A 23,598-nucleotide genomic window follows, 5' to 3' on the forward strand; every position below is an offset into this window, starting at 1 on the left:
ACCTGACAGGATTCCAGCTGTGTTACAAACAGTATACAGTACTTTACAGATAACAAGAGCCAGCTCTAATTGGAAACATTGCTGCAAAATCCCTGGAGCACTCCACCGGCACCAAGCTTTTCATATTACAGCTTGAGAGACCTTTCATTCAGATGCAGAACACCTCACTGTTCTCACTGTGCATCAAGCATCATTTGTTTCTTAAGAATAAGGTTTGTTTTCAAAATAAAGTTTTTGCATGGACCGTGGAAAGCAAGCATGACAATTCTGTTTCCTTCACCCTTGGTGAGTTTTTCAGGTTTAACAACCTAGTATCTGCCTACATATTGCCTGATGGATAATGAGCAAAAGGCGAATGTTAATATTCAAGAAAATGGCTGCATGGCTGTATTGTTTATAGCTATATAATTTAAAGACCATAAAAGTACAGAATTCAAAATATTGAAGGCTTGCCATGTCTTGAGACCACCAGCTCCAAATCACGTTTATCTACCACTAAGCCTCCTCTACCTCAGCTTGGCAATAAAATTCTGAGAGCAACCCAAAAATTACCAGCGAAGTTGACACATGCAAAATCAAACACTTGATCTTTATTTCAGGCTTATTATGCAAATCTATGAAGGTGTCTACATAGCTCCCAGAAAGCACACAGCTATGGCAGCACAAAAATACAAACAAGAACCATTTTGATAGTTCAGACCATTAGGGGTGAGTGCATACAGACAAGTCACTCGTCCCATGTATGAATCTCAGCAGCCAGAGGTACTAGGAGCCTATGAAGGCTGTCTGATGAGGTCATCATGAGGTTGACCACAATTTCTGCTTTCTGAAAAAAATGGGAAACATACACTTTTCACACAGCAATAAAAAAGATGCAAACTAAAACTAAAGAGAATCTGGAGTAACTAACTTTTCATGATCAAAAGCAGGATTCTTCAGTCAAGCACTAGCTGACATGCTAGATTCTATTCATACAACACCACTCTGACAGTTTTCTATAATAATTGCCAAAACCTCCAGAAGTCTAAGTTATGGAAAAAGCATAAACACAATTATTTTCTTTAGAATCACAAAGAAAGTAATCTAACTCACTTCTGCTTTTCCCCTTTTATTTTGACTTAGACGACATTAAGATCCCTGAAGCATAGAAACAGTCTATCTGCTTTTTCATGGTTTGTGAAAAATTCCAATTTAGATAAATAATCTCAAATGAAAGTAATTTTATTTCTTACTACAATTTCCTAATTTTTTCCTCCCTCTCTATCCCCACAAGAGTCCTTCTCCAAACATGGTACAAAGCACAGCTTTACAGTTTCTGAGTTACTTTAGGATTGAGGTGTAAATATATTTTATTTCATTAATAATTTAATTATTATATTTGGTCATAATTTTAACTAGTATTTTAAAAATAAATTATTTAATATTTACATCTTTTTAAAAATCTGCACTTCTGAGAAAATGCTGGAGCCTGTTAATTTCTCATACATGCATTCACACGCATTCAGGTGTATGCTCTTACCAAAATAATTTGCAAAGAAAATCACTTCCTTCCACACATTTCCTATGCACTCACTCTTCCTGTTGCCTCATTTGCTATGTAACACAATCCTGTATAACATCTGAAGGGAGCAGAGTTCTCACAGATAACAAGGCACATTTCCATTTATTCACTGTGACTTTTCTCCCACCTCTAGTTTGCGGGAACCCTTTAAAATATCCCACTTAGTCAGGATGTCTGAGGGATTTGCAGAACACTCGAAGTCTTGTTCCCTGCTACCTCCACCTAGGAACTGCAACAATGATGCTGGAATTGCTAGTGCTACTTAAAAATGAAAACATGGTGTTTTGCACACAGAAATACTGCCAGTCTCGTCAAGAGTGCAGACATTCAAAACCACTAACTTCTATTCTGAGTCAACATATTACATTTTAAACAGTTTCCCTGGTACCTATCATAAGATCCACTTTACAAAAGCATACAAGTCAGGTGATTCTCTATAAAACTTGGATACTTTTGAAGCTCACAACCTTCAACATGAAAATATTTACATAAGTAAAAAATTAAATATAGTGCAGGTATAAGGAGCACTGAGTTCACTTAGTTGACCAACACTTTTCTCCCCGTGTTCAATGAGTTAGAAATTTACCAAACTCCAATGGTTCAAGACAAAAGTTTCCATTCATATCAGATCTGTTCTATTTTATTTCAAGACACAGTGATTTGATTGCTTCTAAGAATAAAGCAAAATACAATATTTGGATCATGTTCCAGAATTTCTGCTCCTCTTTACAAGCAGCTCCATCGCTATATAAGGGGTACTGAAATTTGATAGAAGGCAAGGTTTTGTGTATGGACTGAGCAAGATCTTTGCATGTGAGTCCTATGCCAGCGCTGGAAGAAGAAGTGTGGGGGAGTAAAATGGAAGGATACCTGCCAGAACTCAGTGGCTCTTTTCAATGTATGTCCATAGATCCACTTGGATAAATTACAAGCATGCAGAAAACTGACAGTTTGAAAGTGCACGGAAGATATTTCCTAAAGCTTTGAAACCATCTTCTATGAAGCACAGATGTACTACAGTATGGTTCTCATCTACATTTTTAATGCATTTTCAGTGCTATTTTGGGCAGTCAAGCATGTAAAATGAAAGTTAAATGGACAACTTTCATCCTATTTGTGTTGGTCTGCAAAGGCACACTGTTGGAACAGTTTCAAGAGGAAAGATTGACAGGAGGAACCTACAGGTTCTCAACAATGAACTGCCTTTTTGACCAACTGTTCAAAAGAATCCATTATTTCAAGTTTTGGTTTTGAAATGAGTTCTCTTTTAAATTTTTTTTTATTTTAGTTATTCATTATAATAAAAACATTTAAGAAATCAGAACTGAAATACTGTTAAGCATAATCTCCCGTAATTATAATCTGTAATACTACTGCAAATGCATTATAACCTTATCTGTCCAAAAAAAGGCTTGATCAGTCAGCATCAGTCACACAATTCAGCCCCACAGATACTGACCCAGTAAAGCTTTCCTTCCTGTGTTCTAAGTATTTGAGTCATTGCCATGGTTTCAGTGGCATATTTGCCTAAAGCAAAAAAAACCCTGCTTAAATTCCTTGTGAAAGGGATACCTGAGAAAGAACATAAGTCATTAAATAAAGGGACAGTTGTTGCCAGTTAAATGAGTTCACACTCTAATTACTTATCACACCGTACTAATGAATGGACCAAAGAAGGTACAAAGACTTTTACTGGAGTGAGGTTGGTACTGTACCTCACAAGACAAACCAGAATAACCCAGTGGACAGTCACATTTCTCAATCAAGGAAGCTTGAGGAATCATTCCAGACACACTGCCACGTTCGGCAACTTCCATTGAGATCTCTGAGATTCTGAAAAAAAGGAGCAAACATCTCTAATGAGATTAGCCAAGCACTAACTCAAACCCAAGTAGTTCACAGTCAGCTGGCATGGGAGAAAACAGGCTTACTTGTCTGTTTGTAGGCTTCTTGATCTACAGGAAACTAACAGCACTACTTTTGCCTCTCCTGAGGAAACAACAAAGCTACCATCACCTCCAGTCTCCTTTTCCATTTCTAGGCAATAGCATAACTTTTCTCTCCTGCTTGGCTCTCCCTCTTTTTTTTAAAAAAATCTCTTTTCAGCTGAACTATTAACAAAAGCTCATATCTGATTCTTCATGTGGAGGGACTCATTAAGAAATTGAAGTCACATATTAAATGCAGTTCCCATTCATGACTCTCAGAGGTACGGCAATAAAATTGTTCACTAAATGAGCTTTTAATGAGGCAACTATTAAAAAAATAAAATAAAATCTATTCTCAGCAACTAAAGCAAACCAACGAGGTCTAGAGCAGACTTTAAAGATATTGGATATTTTCCTTCTTAGGAGCAATCTTAAGATCTTTAGTCAATATCCTTCCCCCCACCACCCCTTTGGATCATTTAAACACAGAAACAAACAATTTAAAGTAAACAAGAAATCCTACTACAGAAGCATCTGCTAGTATCAGAAAGGGGTATGTTTTATTGTAGAGCTTCTGACTTTCAAACTTTCCAAACAATTGTTTGATTGTATTAATAATAATAACCTTGCCTCCCAACCACCCCGTGTCTTTCTAACGTGCATGCTGACCCGCCAAAGAGCGTTGAACAAATCACTGACAAAGACAACAAACATAATATCTAATGAAATACACTTACTTCTGATGTACCGCAATGCTGTTCTTTTAGCTTACTTTGTTTTGGGGGTTTCTTTGTTTAAATAGATCCTATGATCTGGAATCCCTTACTGACTTTGAGAAACAAAAAGGGTAGAGTAGTGGAAGCTTTAGAGCTTCACATATGCCAACTTGAGAGAAAATGTCGAAGAACACGTGACTAACTAGCTGAATAAATGTCAGCAATGCTACTAGAGTCTATTCAAGTGTCTGTGCACAGGGTTAAGGCAGAGGAGCTCACAGAACCGCTCATCCCCTCATGCTCATAGTCCGTTCATCTACTCCCAAGCCTTGATTACTGACACTCTTCTGAACATTGGCATACAGACACCAGTGTCAGGATGACTGTAGGAAAAGCAAACACCCACTGCAAAACTAGATGACACTTTTGTGACTGAGCATAGGTGAACAGACCCATACCTCTTGATACCTTGTGTCAATGCAAAATCCCCAAATCATCTAATAACTTAAACCCTGCACCCTCATATGACTACCTGAAGAAAGGGGTTCAGTGGAGGAGGGAAACTGAACAAAAAAAACCCAAGCAAAGAAAGACAGGTAAAAACAGAAGACTGAAAATAGAGCGCAAAACCATTCAAGATCTGATATATCAGTGTAAGCTTACATTGAAAACTCCGTACATTCAACATGAAAACAAAACAATATGTGACTCCCTATCACCTTCAAGGCTGAGACAATGATCTGTATGCTTCAGAAAAAAACTATTTACTGTCAGAAAGCCGTATTTACATAATAATATACTCTGGGACCTCTTATTTGTGTGAAAATGTTACTTAAGGAAGGCCAGGCTTGGCTGATTCTTGGAACATGCCTAATAGGCAGCAGTCCAACAACTGCTACCTGATCAGTGTCGGGGATATTGAAATAATTCACAGTCAAATTGAAAGCATACTTCCAATTCAAACTAATTTATTATCACAGCCCAGTTCCCTAAAATACAAACCAAAATCTAATAAAAGAAATGTTTCAATTTATAGTGGTGACTGTGAAAATGAGGGCAAGAAAACGAACAATACAGGAGAAAAATGTTTAGCTTTGGATTCTGAGCAGAAACCCCTAAATCACTAGTAATGCTGCAGCTTTGAAGCAGAAATAATGTTAGCATTGCTGCTAAACTATATAGCTAATATAGCGCTAACACTAGAACTAGGCTATTTTTATGTTTCCAACTGCTGCCACTGCTTTGACTTTATTTTCCTCTAGTTTATGACTTATCTACAGCTTATAAACTCTGCAACTGAAATTAAAGCACTATTAAAAACCTTATAAAAAATTTAAAATACTTAATATATAATATTTTCTTCCTCCTGTCCACAGTTTCTTTTGCTTTATACTTTTCTACTATGCAGAGTCAGGTAGAAAGAGAAGCTTTACTAGTTTAGAACAGGGCCCTTATTTAGAGAGCACAACACACTCTAGTTGAACCAATGTTTTATTATAAGTCACTTGATTCAAACATACGTTTAAAGTTGAGCATAAACATTTTCCTTTAGAGGGTCTCAGCCTATTTTTAATAAAAGCCTTCAATTCTTATGCAAGCTAATATTCCGCTAAACTTTAAAAGCATATTGTGGGATTTATTTTGTGGTCTTAAACAAACCTTCCTCTGAAATCATTCAAGGTGCTAACTTGAAAAAAATAATGATGTATTCCTGCTCTTTATTTTCTACTTAAAGTTTCAGATGCTGCATGATGAATGCTGCTTATGTAACTAGGCAGATCATAAAAATCTGTTGTAACCACCTCCAAAATCAACTACAGTATTATATGCAAGGTTATGACTTCAGATGGAGAGTTACCACAAAGACCAGATGAACTCTTTGCAAAGTCCTGCTGTCATATAAAATGTCACATGCTGAAACGCAATGCTGTAAAAATACATTCTGGTTGTTTAAGTGCCACCTTGCAAACCCGCCCTGCAACTATAAAGTCCTCCTCTGTTCTGTTCCGTGCCTCGTTACCAGGCAGCCATGATAAAATGGTGGTGCATTACAATGCCGGCCTAGTCCAGTCACAAGTGTCATATGCATCTCAGAACAAAATCATGAAAATGGAGGTTTGTTTTCATAACTTTGCTTATGATGCTTGAGTTGAGATAGTATTCAATTTTTGCTTCCATAGCTGAACTAGGATCTGTAGTGCATAAAGGGAAGGGAGAAACAGACACAAAACATGGATGTGCTTCTCAAATTTTCCATGTTTCTTTGGAGTTCCTTTCATAACTCTTTCCACCAGAATTTCCTTTGCTTGTAATAAAATATCCTAAATGGACTATGTAAAAATAAATGAAACCAATTTAAATCATTTATGGCAACTGTTGTTAATATTTAGCATCTAGCCAGTGTAAGCTGGATGAATACTTTGCTGTAAAAGATATACTATAAATAGAGACAATAGCAGCAACGACTATGTTTTCTGTGACACAAGGCTGCAAAGTCGCATGGTATCTGTCCCTACTATTCACGCTCAAACTCCAAAGGTCACACTCTTACAGACCTATATGTAACCTAGAAATAATTTTAGCCTATCACTTCTATGGCAGAATCATAAAAAGGACCTCTGGAGACCTTTGGAGTTTATCTCCATTTATTCCTATGTCCTTGCTAATAAATTTTGCTTGCAAAGTATATTGTGAATTCATTATTAAAAACTTTTAAGGAATACGCTATGCAATCTATTTCAGCACTACTTTACCCCCAGGAATTTTTCTCTCATGTCTAATGTGAACCTTTCCTGATGAAGTTTAAGCTCATTTCTTTTTTAACTTACCCACCATGGCAACAGAAAACGGATTCTTTTCATTCTCTTTGTGAATTTTTATACATCTTAAGGCAATTACTAGTTTCTAAATAAATCTGGTTCTTTACATCTTCTCTCACAGGTCATATTTTCTAACCTGTCATGATGTTCACTGTTATCTTCTGAACACTTTAATATTTTTTTCTTGAATTCCAGTATCCAGAACTTGATGCTTAGGCTTTACTAGTGTTGGGTTTGCAGGCCGTATGTCTTTATACATGCAGCTAGAATATTAGTATTTCTCAACAAGAATATAATTACTGAATCATGTTCACCTGGTGACATGTTGTAAACAACAGACCCCGCTTTGAAGAACAGGTAACTAAACAGTTGTTCTTTGTGTGTTCAATTGACTAACCCTTTTGAAGTGTAAAATTGTATAGTTGACCTTTAGATTGCAGCAGATTTTTGTATTATTCCTCTCATCCTGCTATCTGATGTCCACTTCAAATTTAGCAAGTGCTATCTTTCATTGTCTAACTTATTAATGAATAAATCAAACAGAAAATATTGAATATCTCTTCCCCAAATATACTGACTTAAGTAACATTTCATTAAAGAAGTACTGTTTCATCTTTGACTCTTTACCTCATTTCCCACTTGCAAGAGAAAATTCCTCCATATGCTAACATTTATAATAATTACAGCATCATGTTTTCATAAAGTAGACATTTTTTAAAAAAATATACTGGGTTTGCTTCAGGATGTGTGTGCTGACATGTGTTTTCTGTTTAGGATTCTGAAAATAAAGATTTCATTTGCCTATTGTGATTTAAATTTTCTACTGAATAAAATTTCCCTGCCCTGCATCTTCTGCTATGCTGAATGCTAACTCCTTCTGTTCTTCTCAGCAACTGCTTAGAACTGATGTTATGAATAAATTTTTTTCTGGGAATAGCTGGGAATTCTATCAGACTGTCCATGACTACTGCACTCTTTCAGACCACTGCATGAAACACTTACCTGCTCTGCCTCATGATATTACCATGAGTAGCCTTAATGAGAATGTAATGAACATCATACAACACATTCAGGAAGTCTTCCCGGGATACAGCTCTACTTGGTCTTGAGTCATCTCCATAACGCTTCCAGGCGAAATCTGCCTGGGACACCGTCCTGTTGATACCTGGGTCATCATGATAATATTCCCAGGGCACTGTGTTTCTGACTTTCTGGTCGTCACCATAATATTCCCATTCATGCTGAAAGTAATACAAACTCATATTATTAACAGTATTAAAAATAACCAGGTGCCTAATTTCCGGGAAAAAAAGCAGATGGAAATGTTACCTCTGTCATCTCTATCTCATGCCTCGTCAGCTGCCCAATCAGAGGGGCAGCCATATGCCGGACAATAATTCTTGTATGGGTGGGAGGCCCACCTCTTATGATGACTTGTGGGTAGTAAGTAGCAAAACCTGTCTCTTCTCGTGCTTCAAAGTAGATTGCATATTTCAGCTTCCCTCCATAAGCAGTCAGCTAACAAAGTAAACACAAAGTACAAAAAGAAATTTCATTTTCAGTTTGCTAAAAATAAATTCCTGGGCATATGCAGGAGCTAGATACACTCTGCACCTGTGCACAGTCTGATGAACATGAGCATGGTAGAAAATAGCAATACATGCCTGTGGAACTGTCTGGGGACAAGGGCTGTATTCAAAAATGCCCATCAGCAATTTGTTATTGTACTACACTAAAACACTAAAAAAAAAGCTACCTATTTCTTTTTACGTGCCTTGGTGCTCCCCAAAGTTTGTGTTTGGAGAAAGAAACATGTAAACTTTGCCAAGCCAAACGAAGAAATATCAAAAGTACAAAATAAATCGTCACTGAGGTGTATAAAAATATCCAGAAGGAGGAGTTTTTCAATCATTTTCTCCTGTGTAACTTACAAAGATCAGGCATTTTTGGTTTAAAATGGAGAGAAACAAAAAGTTACAAAAGAGTTATATTTAATATATTTATTATACATATATTATTATATGTATTAATGCAGCTTCATTTTTTAAATATTTTTATGAGAAGATCTATTCTGTGGAAAAATATTACATGTTATTGTCTGTAAACATCTATTTTAAAATAGTGCTTATGTTACAGACATGAATTTTCATAATAACAGAGCAAATAATTTTTAATAAGGGCATGGCATTTGTTTTTTTCTAAAGTACCTTCCACTGTGTAATGACACGCTTACTGGGAAGGAAAAAAAGCATTGCAAAATACTAATATAAGACTGAAAAAAAAAAAAAATCCACGTCAGTATTCAGCGAAATTTACCTTTCGTCCTTCAAACTGCTCTGGAAGCCTCCAGTAAAGAGGTTCTGACCGAAGATCCTGCATCACCTGTTCTATATTTGCTACTATTTCAGGAGGCTGGAATGCTATTCCTGAAAGAGTGCTGTGCTGAAGCTTTTCATCCACCAGTGGCAGAATCATTTGCTCTGGCTTCAAGGTCACCTATGTATATTCAAAAAATTGAGAAGAAAATCAAGTATTTTTCCCCATGAAGTGTTAAGTTTTTAAATTCTAACTCTTCAAAAAATTATTTCTAGGTAATTTCATTTCACATCATGAGCAATTTGCCACAAAACAGTCTTACTACTCCTTCAGATATAAACAGTGATAATAATGACTTCCCCCTCAAGCCTTTTCCACCTTGTCCTCATGTTAACAAAGAATGTACTAGCGCTGGTTAAAATAGTTTCAGTAGCAAGTGATCCCCTGAATTTTATTGAAGTGATTTTCATAGTGCCATTTCAGTGTTGTGCCTCTTCTGTTTGGACTGTAAGAAATGTAGCTTGTGAAGAAGCATACTTCTCACCAACACTTATATATCACTGGGGCTGTAGAACACAGTGCCTGATCCCTTGGTACTTTTACGCAATATTCAAGCTAAGTGTTCTCCAGGCAACATGCAGAGTGAAGGCTCAGGGTTTCTGTAACTCTAAATTCAGATTTAATGAAAAATATAAGAATGCCACTTAGATACTTGTAATTTTCTTAGCCTTGTTGAAAAAGTCTCAATAGCATTATACAGAAATCATTATTGTGATCAAAGTCTGTAATAAGAGTCTTAATAATTCTGTGCAGATGAAAGTATCACAGGAAGCGTGTGAAACAAATGCAAAGGACTGGTATCAAAATTGCTTTCTCGCAAAGAGTAAGGAAAACAAAGAAAACAAATGCAGAGACATATCTCTAACAGTCATCCCATCAACATGCTGTTCACAAGATAGGGATCAGGTAATGAGGAATCAAGCAAGTCCTGTACTGTACTTTAAGCATCTTGGTATTTCCATTTACAGCAGCATCTACAGAGTGATCAGACATAGAAGCATTCTAACATTGCCAGTCCTCAGTAAGATTTCCTGAGTTCATATCATAACCATATTTTAGTGTTTACTACTTTAGACACCAAGGAAGTGGTCAACATTTGAATTTCAGATCAGTCTTGCTATATTGTCATATAAGACAGGATTTGCTTGTTTAAACAAGTCTAATGCCATTTGAAGCACCTAAGAGTATCTGAAATAGCCATTAGCAGCTGGCAGAACCCAGGCTCACTCAGTTTACAGCTTTGAATCAATTCTGAAATAGATCAGAATATCACAAACTAGGTGTGACGTGGACATACAGTATTTAGATACAAGCATAAATATGAAAAGAAATTAATCAAGAGATAAAAAATAATCAATCGGGAGGTTTAAATTATGTTTCTGCTTTGTGCTGCCACAAAGGTCAAAGCACAATTTTCCAGAACTGTTGCTGTCATGGAACTTGATTAAATTTTAGAACTTGTCAGCCTTTTACAGCCTTTCATCTCCAGCTTACCAGCATACGATGGGCAAAACTGAATGAGAAAAAGATGAGTCAGATCATGATAAATCACTTCATCCACTGGGAAGGGAAAGAAGTGCTATTGGACTTAACAATGAAGGGGAGAATGGGTGCTATTCATATTACTTTAACCAAGAGATATGAACTCTTTAGTATGATTTCAGCCTAAAGTATCCTCATCCAACTGATGCCTGTGCATGACAAGTCAGGGACTGTGGCTGATTTGCATTAGGCAGACATTCCCTCTATGGTTGACATGCTTTCTAGCAGATATATGACTGACCAAACATGGGGACTGAATAGTCATTTTCCATTAGAAATAGCTCCTCCAGAATGTAACTGAGGAGCTGGAACAGCAGTGATAGACAGCAATGGTCTTAATGTGTGTTTTGTGGTCATTGTACAGATAAATGGAGATATCCAGTCGGCCTTACTTGTCAGTTCAGCAGAGGTCTCACGGCCCTCTTCCAAAAAAAGGTGGAGAACTTTGTTTGCTCTGGTGGATTATACCCTCCAATTCTTGGATTCAAATAGACCTTTAATAAGCTTCCCCCCCCCCCCCCCAAGAAAAAACCTCAAACCCAACACACAAACTGTAGCAATGAAAATAAACAGATTAATTGAACCATGGGAAATCTGTGCTGGACAACAAGCACCTGTGACCCTTGAATACACCTGGGTAAACCGTGTATCATATACCAGCGATTATGTTACAATGCACTGGACTGAGTAATTTCCCCACACAACTGACTTGCCCTTTCCTGGATTTTAATAGCTTTACTTTGGCTTGACATCAGCTATACTATCGCTGGTTTTCTTATCTACTTATTTACTTTTAACATCTTGACACTGATTGTCTAATGGAACATACCGCTGTCTCCACTTCTCAAAGCATAAAGAGGAAAATGATTGCTTAAATGTTTGCCCATTTTCTAGCTACCTCTCAGTGCCTGACTAAAAGATGCCAGCAGGAAACAACATTACCGCATTACATGGCTCAGCAGTTTCCTACTCACCCACATGCGAATCAGCCCCCTTGCCTCACTGCACTGTTTAGTGAGGCCAAAGCAATAGCAACTGCTGCAGCCAAGTGGGTTTCTGGCAGAGAGACCAAATGTACCAGACTTGCACCTGTCACAGTGGACACCTTCCACATTAACCTGGAAGAGAGAGAACATGTAAATTTTTTTCTTTTTTTTTTTAAAATACATGTTTCATTTCAAGGTAGTAATGAGAACAAGGAAGTCATACAGTAATGATAATAACAGGGTGCAGAAAGAAATAATAAGTAAAGAAATATTCAAGGAAATTTCCAGCTTCTTATCATGTGTGTATGCAAACTTATACAATTAATGTAACTGGGGCATTTGCATTTGTGTCCACTGAGGAGCTCTGAGCAACGGATGCTGGCTTCATTCTGCCAGCTGTAGTAAGCACAGGAAAAAAAAAAAAAATCAAATGCCACTTCGGGCTTGACATGTTCAATAACTGACTGATAAGAAAAACTATGTCCTGAAATTGCCATGGTTAATCAAACCTTTTGTTTAACAGAAATTACCTTTGACAAGTTAGAATGTTTTAAGGTATAGTACTAAATGTTCTTGCTGAGAAACATCTTAAATGGTAATACGGTAGAGAAAAGCTTTCTCCTCTTCATGATTGTTTTCCACATCATTGAATAGTATTAACAAGGCTGAAATATTTCACTGTTGTAATGTCAATGCTTATATTTTCATTTTTCAATTAGTCCAAATAAAAAGCTATACCAGATAGGGACAAATATATAATAATTTATGCATAGCCTTTAAAAACCATTTTCATACCAAGACCATGGGGTTTTTGGAAAAAAAAAAACAAAAACAAAAAACCAGCAAAATAAAAGCACTGGCTGTTTTTTCTTGCCTCCTATTTTTTTTTTCTTTCTTTCTCTTGAGAGTAATGTCAAGGAGCCAATCTAAAAACAAATGCAACTTTCTAAAGCTTATACAGGAAATCATTATACCCGAGGATTTACCATTTTTAACCCTCATTTCCATATGTAACTATATTAGCAAATGTGCCTACATTGTATTTAGCTTAGATTTTGGTGGTTTTTGTCAGGGCTGACAAAGGGGCTCCTGAGCCTTTGAAAGCTCAATTCTGCAGCTCTAACAGCAGGTTTAAATGGGAATAGCTACCATTTTATAGAAGTCTAGCTTTTTCAATATCTTTTCTTTCAAAAAGGTTACACAAAAGGTTAACCAACTCTAGATTTAAATGCAACATTAGATTTAAATTTTGGAAAAAAAAATCTGCTGACTTAATTCAGTATTATTTGCCCATTTTCTGTCATAAATGGTGAATTTTACTTGCTTTGCATTTTGCTTCATGTCAACTGCAGTCTTATCATTAATCATCAGCTAAATATATACTGTTAATTTGCACTCACAGAAACAACTATATCAGCCTTAACAGAACCAACAAAGAAACATTTCCATTTAAAAATGCCATAAACCCCTATTCTTTCTATTTAGTGCTTACAAGAGCTACAACAAAGACATTGAATATACTGGACCTAATCCAGAAAATGGGCACCGAGATGGTTAGAGGGGTTGGAGCACATAGTTTATCAGGGGAGCTTGAAAGAATTGAGATACTTCTATTTTTGCATTTCAGAGGATGACATAGGACAAACAACACTGAGTTTTACTACTATGGCCCATGTGATCAACTCCATTTTTCTTATGGTCTCACCATCAAATGAATCAGTATTTGGAAAATGGAACATAATGTTTTCTGTTCAAATACACCAGAAAAACAGGAGGGTGGTCAAGGAGTTTGCACAAGGAGGCTGTGAAATCCCAACCCTTGGATGTACTGTTTCAGCAACGTCTTTCAAACAAGGTGCTGGACTAGATGACCTCCATAGGTCCCTTCCAATCTAATTTATTCTACAGTTCCTCCATTGAGCTTATCCTTTAAACTCAGAATGAAGTGACTGGTACCTATTTAACAGAAGAATTACCTAGCAATTCAATCATTTAAATTAATCCTTCCATTTTACTAGCTCTTTCTGTCAATACAGCCCCTAAAGAAGAAGAACGAATCAAAATCACAGACAGAATCTGTAGAGGTCACTTTTAAAAACCTCCTTCTTGAAGGGGTACTATCATTAATACTAGATCGGGTTTCCCATGCCTCTTTCTAGCCAATTCTTGAAAAGCTCCAGGAATGGGAATTTCACAACTTTCTAGATAATCTGTTCCAGTGATGCATAACCCTCCTAGTGATTTTTTTCCCTAACGTCCACCCCAAAATTCCAAAGCTCCCATTTGCAGCTGTTGTCCCTTGTCACATTTTTTGCTACTATCAGGATATCAGAAAGGACTTTGTCAACTACTCTTTGAAGTGGCTATTGGCTGCAATTGCATTTTCTCTTAACTTCTATTTTTTGCAGATTAAGAGAGTCCAACTCTCTCAGTATATCCTTACAGATCATCTGCTCTAAGTCTCTTTGCAGCCCTTCTCTGGATCCTCCCGTTTCTGAACAATACTCTTGAATCAGGTCCTAAAACTGGACACCTTTTCCAAGTGCAGTCTTACCAGCACTGAGTAGAGGATGATAAAGACTTTCCTCTGCAGGTCGTGCTCTTCATGATGTCCTCCCACCTTGCAGCTGCATTGGCCAGCATGATCCATGTATCCAGCTCAGTAGGCAGTTTGCCTTATTTACAATGTGAGTACATGGTTGGCGTATATTTAGTTTGCCATTCCCCAAAGCCTGTATGTGTTTTTCAGCAGAATTACCACTCAGCCTTTTTTCTTCCAAACTGTACTGATTCTGGAGGTTATTCCACTCCAGATCATGAACTTTCTATTTTCCCAATCATCAAGCTTTTCAAGGACCCTCTAGACTGTAGTTCTACTGTTCATCATGTCAATCTCTACCTCCTCCAAATCAGCAACATTCCCAAATCTGCTGATGGTGAATTGTGTCATCTGTGTCACTGATGAAGGTATTGGCTCCGAGGTACTCTGCTTGTTGGCTACCAACTGCATGTCAAACCACCGATTATTGCCTTTTAACCCCAGAAACCCAGTCACTTTTCAAACCACCTAAGTGTGTTGTTCTTCCAAGATGTGGGTGATGATGCTAAAACTCTGCTTTAGCGATCCTGAATAGGATGCAGCCTATTCAGAAGAACAGATACTACTGCAGTGAATTTTACTTATAAAATTATCAATATTGACTCTTTCTAAGTCAATGTACTATAAAGAAATAGCACTGTGGCATACTGTTATTCGTGATGTGTTTGCTTTTAATTTGCTGGATATCTGAACAAGAATTGTATTGAATGGGTTTAAATTGGAAACAGTTCTGTAAGAACAGGAAGAAATACAAAGTGAGAAGAGAGGCTAAGAGGATGCTGTCCTGGCAAGCGTTAGTGTGTGAAAAAGCAACTGATAATCACTTAAGTCTTTCTTTATGTTAGGCTCCTCCCACAGCAGTTAGTAAATGCACTATGAAAACCAACAGGATTTGTTTGTATCTACAGACAAGTACATATGTCAATGAATTCTGGAATAAACTTCTCAGCAGCTATAAGATCAGCTTAAAACCTTCATTGTCCTACCTTGCAGCTACATTGGCCAGTATGATCAATGCATGAGCACTTCCCCAGGTCTGTATCACAGCTCTGTGGATCAGTCCCTGCCAGGAAACACTGACAAGCAACACATTGTGGGTAATTCCAGTAACCCAACCTGCATTCGGTGCATTTATCCCCAGAGAATTCAGGGCGGCAGAAGCAACAGCCTGTCTTTAAGTCACACTGAGAACTTAGGGCTCCAACAAGGCTGCAGTCACAGGGCTAAAAAAGGAGAGAAACAAGGAAAAAAATGCAATTGTGCTTCTGTTAAAACAAAAAACAAAACAAAACCACCCAAAACACCAACAAAAAAAGCAACTCAGTTCTTTCAAATATCTATAAATAGAGTACAGCAGCGAATTTCCACTGTCCAAAGGTAACATATCTGAATTACAAGACTAGGCGTTTATCTTTATTCAATAAGGGTCAAGTGATTACATTAAATACATTTACAACACTGTTTTCTCTTTGAACAGATATTACTCATCACTGGTAAGTCAGGCAATGAAATCAAACAAATCTAAAAGGGTCAAGGACACTGGGATACTTTGCAGACAAAATTGACTTAAAAACTGAAAGTGCTCTCTAAAAAGTGCTTTCTATATAAATCTGCAGGGCATGTTCAGACCCTTTGCTAAACCTGGAATTGCTCAGCAGCAGTGGTCCCAGTGGAATCTAGTTCAATGCTTCTTACTCATCCATCAGACAGGCAACCCCATCTTCTTTGTGCAAACAGGACTCAGGTGACAGTAATTTGCATGTAAGGGATAGAGATGTAGTCATGTGGTGTACTGGGAAGTAAACTTGCTCACAGAATGAGACTTGCACAGGCAGGTATGAATAAGAAATAGGTGACTTGCCAGGGGGTCTAGATATTGAATACAGAAATAAGTAGCAGGGAAATCTGCAGGCTTCCAAAGAACAGAACTCCTCAGTGCTATTACTGTGACTGTACTGCAGAGTTAGCTCAGGATATTTGCTGTGATCACTGGCATAACCAGAATCTCATATGGAGAAGTTCAGCTGGCAGAAGCAAACTCAGTACCAGCAGCATAGTTTATGACAGTAACTGACATGGATAGACTTGCTAAAATTAAGGACACAAAACCAAAAAAGAGAGGATGAAAATGTGGATTCAGTTTCTAAGCAAAACTCTTTATTACCTGAATACTAACAGCACCTTTTGCCTGACCTGAAAAGACCATTTATAAAGGCGGCAATTATATACAAGAAACATTCAAATTTTCAATTTCAAATTTCAATTTCAAATGTCAAAATTCAATTTCAAAAATTTCAATTAAAATATTCAACTTCAATCCTTACTAAACGCCAGAGAAACTATTTAACTTCTGGTTAAATGTTAGACTGCTAGAAAGATCCTTATTCAACAAAGATACATTCAAATGTAAAGCTTAGAAAGCAAATTGCTCACCATACACTGAAATAGCTTGGTGTGCAATATCAAAACCTAAATTACAATCAGATGTTACGCTTGTTTTGTGAGTGAGCTGTTTTATGCAATACCCTCTATCCCCTTGAGTTACAACAGCCCTGGAAATCTACAAAGAGTGCAAGCAGGAGATTCCCATCTTACTTTGCAGAAATTAGCTACAACATACTGAGAGATGTGGGCTGATAGATCATTACTAATTTAGATGGTGCCATGGAACTGTCATACTAATGCACTCACATAAAAGACAATCAGAGAATATACTCCAGAGCTCAAACAGAGGTCTTCAGCTTCATTAGGCTGGTTTCAGAAGCCAAGAGTCTATACACAGCAGCACAGCAGAGGTTTCACAAGAGGAGTTTTCCATACATACAAACCTGAAATCATTCTTGATAATTAGTTTGCAGCCTGAGCTACATGACAAACAGCCTTTTAAGAAAGAGCACTAATGGTGTATGACCATGTTCAGACAAGACACTTCTCTGGAGTATTTGAAGCAGTACTATAAATCCCTTATCAATGAGAACAGCAGAGAGGAGAAGGCATGTGAACTTCGCACAATATTCACTGTCACCAGTTTTCAACCTTAACTGAATACTGCTCCCCTTAACTCAAGAGTGGGACATTAACAACAGCTTTCATGACATTCTTTGATGTGCTACCATTTTTCCCCTATTTCTTCTTCCTTTTTCCCTTCAGAATTTTTAAACTGCGTGTCAAACATTAGAATAAGAAGGATTTAAGGGCTAATGAGAAGGTTTATTTGCCTTTTACGAACACAGGAAAAAAAAGTGCATTTTACAGCTAAGATGGCTGTTTCTTTTGTTCTCTGTTCAGTGTCTCTTATGCACAGGTTGAAGCTCTTCTCAAGTAAACTTCAAGTACAAATTCCTAGTGGTATTACAATTACCGCCGAAGTAAATTTGTTATACAAAGGCACCGTTAATTGCCAGTAACTACACATCTATGTACATTGTACAATACTGTGGTAATCAACTATAACAAAAGAAACCAAGCTCAAGCAGGACACTGAGTCAGTGTGACAGCAGTACAAACAAGGTGTTTGGTGTTATAGGCTGCATACCCAAGACAGAGGGTCTGTAGTGATCAGTAACAGATTGCCAACATCTACACCAGTCTGACACCAAAACTCGCAATGCAGAGACTAAACCTAAAATTTAGATTACTAAACCTAAAATTCTGTTCCAGCTACAAATTACTGTATTTACCCCAAGGGAAACAAGTAACACACAGAGACAAAACAGGATCCACTCACCTTGCAGCCACTGACAATGTCATAGTTCCAGTAATTCGGTGCACATTTGTCACACATCTCTCCAACAGTATTGGGAGGGCAGATGCAGCGGCCGCTGATGGGATCACAGTTATTACCAAAATGTGAACACTGACAGGCTTCACATGAGACAGAAAAAATAAAGGAGAGGAAAAGTTATCCCTTTATTTAACACCTGCAGAGCAGACCCTAAAAGAGTTAGGATCATTCCAACAAAGACTTCACGGGGCAGCGAACTCTCAGTTATCCGCAGACACACTGGGGCAGGAAAGGTAGGGTAAACACAGAAACCAAAATCAGGAGCAACGCAACACAGCTTAGCTGACATTGAAGTAACTGCAACAACTGCAGAAGTGCAAAGACTTCTGAGATGGTGTACTCACATGATGTAGCTGTGGGAGTAATGCTGTACAATTTCTGGGCCCACACTGTCTCATGCAAGAAGCCACCTGACTGCCTCAGAGCCCTCTACACAGGGAACCTGCAGTGTATTTAACCTCTTCCACCAACCTGAGCCAACCTCCTGAAATTTCTGCTGCTGTAAATAGACTTTTCTTAAAGGAAAAGAAAGGTTCCAGTTTATTTTTCCCATTCTACTCCCTTTTTTCAGATTACATGTATTCTGCCTTGTGAGGACATCAACGGTGTGCTTCTTCACAGGAAACTGGGATTCTCTGCAGGTTTTATTAAATTAAAAGTACATTGGTTTTGGAAATGGTTCCAAAAGTGGTCTTTCTCTTAAAGCATTAAGCGAACAACTGATTGTTGGCAAATACAGATTCAGGTATGTAAGTGATAAGTAGTTATGTGGTAAAGGACACCTAATTGCTTGGAGGAGCAGAACTGGTGCATGGTTATTTCCATACCCACCACCAACATTACCTGAGGCAAGAGCAAAAGCATCATGAGCAAATTATGGCTTTGAGTGATAATCTGTTCCTTGGGGTGTTTATAGGGCAGTGTAACATAACGTTCATTACTGAGGGCTGCATTTACATTCATTGCCTTTACTGCATGAAATACCTCAGAGTAAAACTAGCAAGTAAGATATGTGCAAAGACAGAACTCACATCAATAGTCCAAATAGGAAGTGACCTTAATTTTTCCCCATCAGCACTCTCAAAATAAGGTAACTGATGCAAAAAAGATGGTAAGTTTTGCCTCCATCATGCCAAGAACAAGATATTTTGCACGCTACATAAAATCTTTTGACACACTGTGGCTTGAAGATGTTTCAAAATACATCTCTCACTGGGACGCTGAGGCTTTTGGATGTGACATCTCTTCTATGGGCTTCCAGTTCTTACACAAAATTGATTGAAAAGGCATGGAGGGGAAGAAGTGATACATCAATATTTCTTGCATTTTTACTTTTATGATTATTAAAAAGAATATGGAAAAAATACAACACATTTGTTGCAACCAAACGGAAATCTCTTTTGTATCTATCTTTACTGCTAGAATGTCAGCACTAACTGATGATGCCTTAGGGTTTTTTTTTTTATGCTTTATGGTTTTTTATTGCACAAGAAAAAAATCACATTATATTCATTTTGGATAAATGCTAGATAAAAGAGGTCCAATATTTTATGTGATACTTAACTGTCACTATGGAATTCATTTTTGTGCACTTTCTTCCTAGCACGATTTGATATACTTTTATTAAATTTCTGATTTTCTCTGTGATTCATAATTTAATTCCTTTTTTTGTCATTTGAAGGAATACATAAGAAGCCTACTAAAATTAAGTGGGGAAAAAAACGCATTTATAAACAAAATTCCTCTCCATCTGTTGTATTAAATGGAACTTTTAAAAATCTGAATTTTCTGAACATCTTTAGCTGTTGTTGTTATTTAAAATATTTGATGACCACAGGGAGATACATTTCTATTTAAAATATTTTTCTGATTTATACTAGTTTCACATTTCATCACTGTTCCTTAAACCCTGTCATTTCAAGTTGGCCAAGAGAGCAGTTAAAATTCTAATGTGAAATCTTGTTAATTTCTCTCTTGTTTTTCTTCCTTCAACTGTATGAAATTAACAACATTTTGTAGTATTTCAAAATGGTGATGTGCTTTTAAACTGTGAAATTTTAGAATAAAAGACTAATAGCGAGTATAAACTTTAGTATTTTTTTCCCTCCATATATGTGCTAAGGGCTTTAGGACATTTGCACTTTATTTCAAATTCTCTCATCAGTGACCCTGTGAGCCAATCTTTCTCTTTTCCAAGGTGCCAGTGTATTTGCACTTTTCAAGGCAGTAAACATTTTCTGAGTCCTTCCTTCCCATGGTAGACAACACCACAGAGTAATGTTTTCAAATATGATATATGATCTGTGAACCAGCCTGGATCAAGGTTTATCAACACTACAGGTGAAATTGGATTTTTCTGGAGGCCTCAATGCTCCTTCCATAAAAAAAAAAAAAAAAAGAAAAAGGAGTAAAAAAAGGCCGAGAGTGAGGCTTGCTGCTTCAGCTGCCATTCCGGATGGGAAGAGAAATAGGATACCAGGCGTGGTGATTTCTGCTTCTGGAAAGAATACAGTTTATGCCTGCAGAATAATAGCAGCAATAGCCTTGGCTTTATAGCCCTCTGCCATCAGCAAAGAATGATGTAGAGCCATTGCCATTCTGGTATCCCAGCAGCTAGCCACACTGGACGACTATCCAAGTCTCCTGTGATGACACCTGAATGAGACTAATGAGGCTTTAAAAACACAGCTCTATTAGACAAACTAGGATCTTAGTAACAAATAAACAAACAAATACAATAAATCTGTAATTGGTTGCAAAGAATTTACATACGAGTACAGCCTCCTTCCTCAAAGTTGTAAAATCCATGAGCGCAGCGGTCACACTTCTTTCCTGTCACTCCAGGCTGGCAATAACACTGTCCATCTCCATCACAGTCGAAGGACTTGGAGCCAAAAGAGTTGCAGTTGCATGGAACACATCCTCTTGAAGACTGTAAGCCAAATGTTTCAGGCTGCCACAGAGAGAGGAAGTGCAGTTAGTACATGGAATGATTACTAGAAGAAAAGAGAAAAAGCTGAGAGTGTAGGGAGATCAGGGTGGTTCTTTCCTCTTCATCACTGAAATACCACTCTTAACAGATTGAATTGTAGCAGTAAAACACTGGGGCAAGGGCACTAAACACCCTATGCTGCTGAAAAAGCATAAAGGTTTCACAATGCTACCTGATGCTATAATGAATGTTCTGCAATGTAACGCATTTCCTATGAAGTTGTGTTTCCGTACGTACAATTCCTACAAGAAACTGAGTATGTCAGCACCATATACATATCCTGTGTCTGGGTTATAAGATTATGTCAGGCAGAGTTTGTTGCTAAGATAGTGAACTCAAAGTCTTAGCTATGAATGGAGGCTGATTCATCTGGAAAGTCTCTGAACTAGATTTTATCTCCTCTGACCAGGGGCAATGTCTCTATACAGTATTCTGTAACTCTAGGGCATTTCTTTTGAATGATGCTGAAGAATAACTTAATGTATTTGTGTACATAACAAGCAAATAATGGGAATTATCTTTTAATGCTTTTAAGATAAAACCTCTGTCTTTGGATTAGGTCTAAGACAGACATAATTAATGAGTCTCTATTTCTCTTCTATTTTCATTCTTCGCTTTCTTTTTTGCATTGAGTACTATAAAGTCCCTACAGAACCAGAATAGATGTTATCAACTACAGCAATAAATTTGCTTGTGAACTCCACTAGTGGAGTGCAGAAAGTATACTTGTAAAGAAGGGAAGACACATGCTCACTTGTATACTGTTAAATGCAGTTCTACACAAAGCTTTTAATCAACAGACCTGATGGGTTTCACTGCACCAGCTAACAGAGGCTCCTAGGAGAAAACCGTAATTGCTATTGAAATTCTGAACTCAGTCTTGAGCTAGAGTGACTTAAAATGGGAGTATTTCTCTATGTTTTTTCAGGTATGATGATTTCCAGAGAATTCTGAAATCTAAATTGTATTACTAACTTCACCTGCAATTAATATTACAACATTATAATAGTATAGATCTAGCAGTGACTTCACTAGGAAAGCAAAATGTTAAAAATGAGGTATTAAAAAGATGACTGTAATGAACATAAATGGAACAAAGTGTAGAAGTATTTACTTTTACATTGTACTACCATGTGACCTAGGCATGTGGTGTTAGATTTTTACCTAGTATACATCAGTACAGATTTCTCAAGTCAATAGAGCTGCACTGACTTACATTTTACACAGATTTGCTCCACAATGGAATCCCTACCCTCCTGTGTAGGTGAATTCCCAGACACTTCAGCAGGTTTCCATGTAAAAGTCCTGAAATCTGATCTCTGATGTTAATATTGGAATTCCACATTCCCAGAGAGTATCTGCCGATAGGTATCAAAATACAGGACCATATCTATGGTCAGAATGTGGCCTGAAGAATCATATGAACCTAAGCAAATGCTTGATTATCCATGTAATAAAAAGTTACACTGATTTTCCTTTTCATAGTCTATATTGAAATGTTTTGCCAATTACATACTTCTGCATAAAAAAAACATGCTGTATCAGAGAGAAAGGAATACTCAAACTCATATAATTAAACTTCAAGGTTCAATTAAATATACCAACTATCTCCAAAGATTTCTTTTACAGAAGCAGAAACACACAGAAATGTGAATATGCACAAAACTCAGGACACACATTCAGATTAATGCAGTGAAGTAACCAACACACAGCATGCATCTCAGTTCTAAATAGAAATTTTGATGTGATCTAATAAATTCTGTTTATAAGGGTGAAAGCCAGAAAAAAATCTGATACTAGCACTCCACACTGAGTGAAGGAAGAAAAGATCCCTAGCATGCTGGGTTGCATTCTGTGATGAACTCTGAGCAAAGACATTTTGATCAGTCATGCAAACCCCCAAGAAGAACCCCGAAGTTAAGCCCCCAGTGCAGCTTGTTTACACACAGAAATTCTAAGAATCATATTTATTGAATAAGAGATAACATCCTGGATGACAACGAGGAAGTACGTTGAATTTTATGAATGCTATTATTTTGTGTCCCTGTATCAGCATATGTTGAGTGTTTGTGTGGGCAACACAGTTACATAATATATGTTAAATGGGTGTAAAGCTGACATTCTCCAAGGGAATCCATATAAGCAAATATGGCATGGGTCCTAGGGTCTGGCTGAGGAGGAACAACACAGCCAGGTATTTTTCAGACAGGGTGTGGTAGGTGTGGAGATTTTGAATTGCCAGGAATAAACCTCAACATTTCTAAAACACTGCTCTGATAGAAGCAGTTGCATCAT

General features: G+C 37.3%; 1 protein-coding gene across 2 annotated transcripts in view; it reads right to left on the reverse strand.

The window, feature by feature from the left end:
• LAMA2 (laminin subunit alpha 2) overlaps positions 1-23,598 on the reverse strand; it is a 376,489-nt gene that overhangs the window by 109,307 nt on the left and 243,584 nt on the right. For both annotated transcript variants that reach the window (XM_040599010.1, XM_040599009.1), the window contains exons 21-28: positions 21,084-21,264; positions 18,255-18,391; positions 15,514-15,750; positions 11,917-12,060; positions 9,341-9,520; positions 8,354-8,542; positions 8,027-8,265; positions 3,277-3,394 (exon numbers count right to left, since the gene is read on the reverse strand). In XM_040599010.1, the coding sequence (XP_040454944.1) occupies positions 3,277-3,394; positions 8,027-8,265; positions 8,354-8,542; positions 9,341-9,520; positions 11,917-12,060; positions 15,514-15,750; positions 18,255-18,391; positions 21,084-21,264 (1,425 nt within the window). The remainder of the gene's footprint in view (positions 1-3,276; positions 3,395-8,026; positions 8,266-8,353; positions 8,543-9,340; positions 9,521-11,916; positions 12,061-15,513; positions 15,751-18,254; positions 18,392-21,083; positions 21,265-23,598) is intronic.

Source organism: Falco naumanni, chromosome 6, assembly GCF_017639655.2.
Source record: "Falco naumanni isolate bFalNau1 chromosome 6, bFalNau1.pat, whole genome shotgun sequence".
Classification (NCBI taxonomy): Eukaryota; Metazoa; Chordata; class Aves; order Falconiformes; family Falconidae; genus Falco; species Falco naumanni.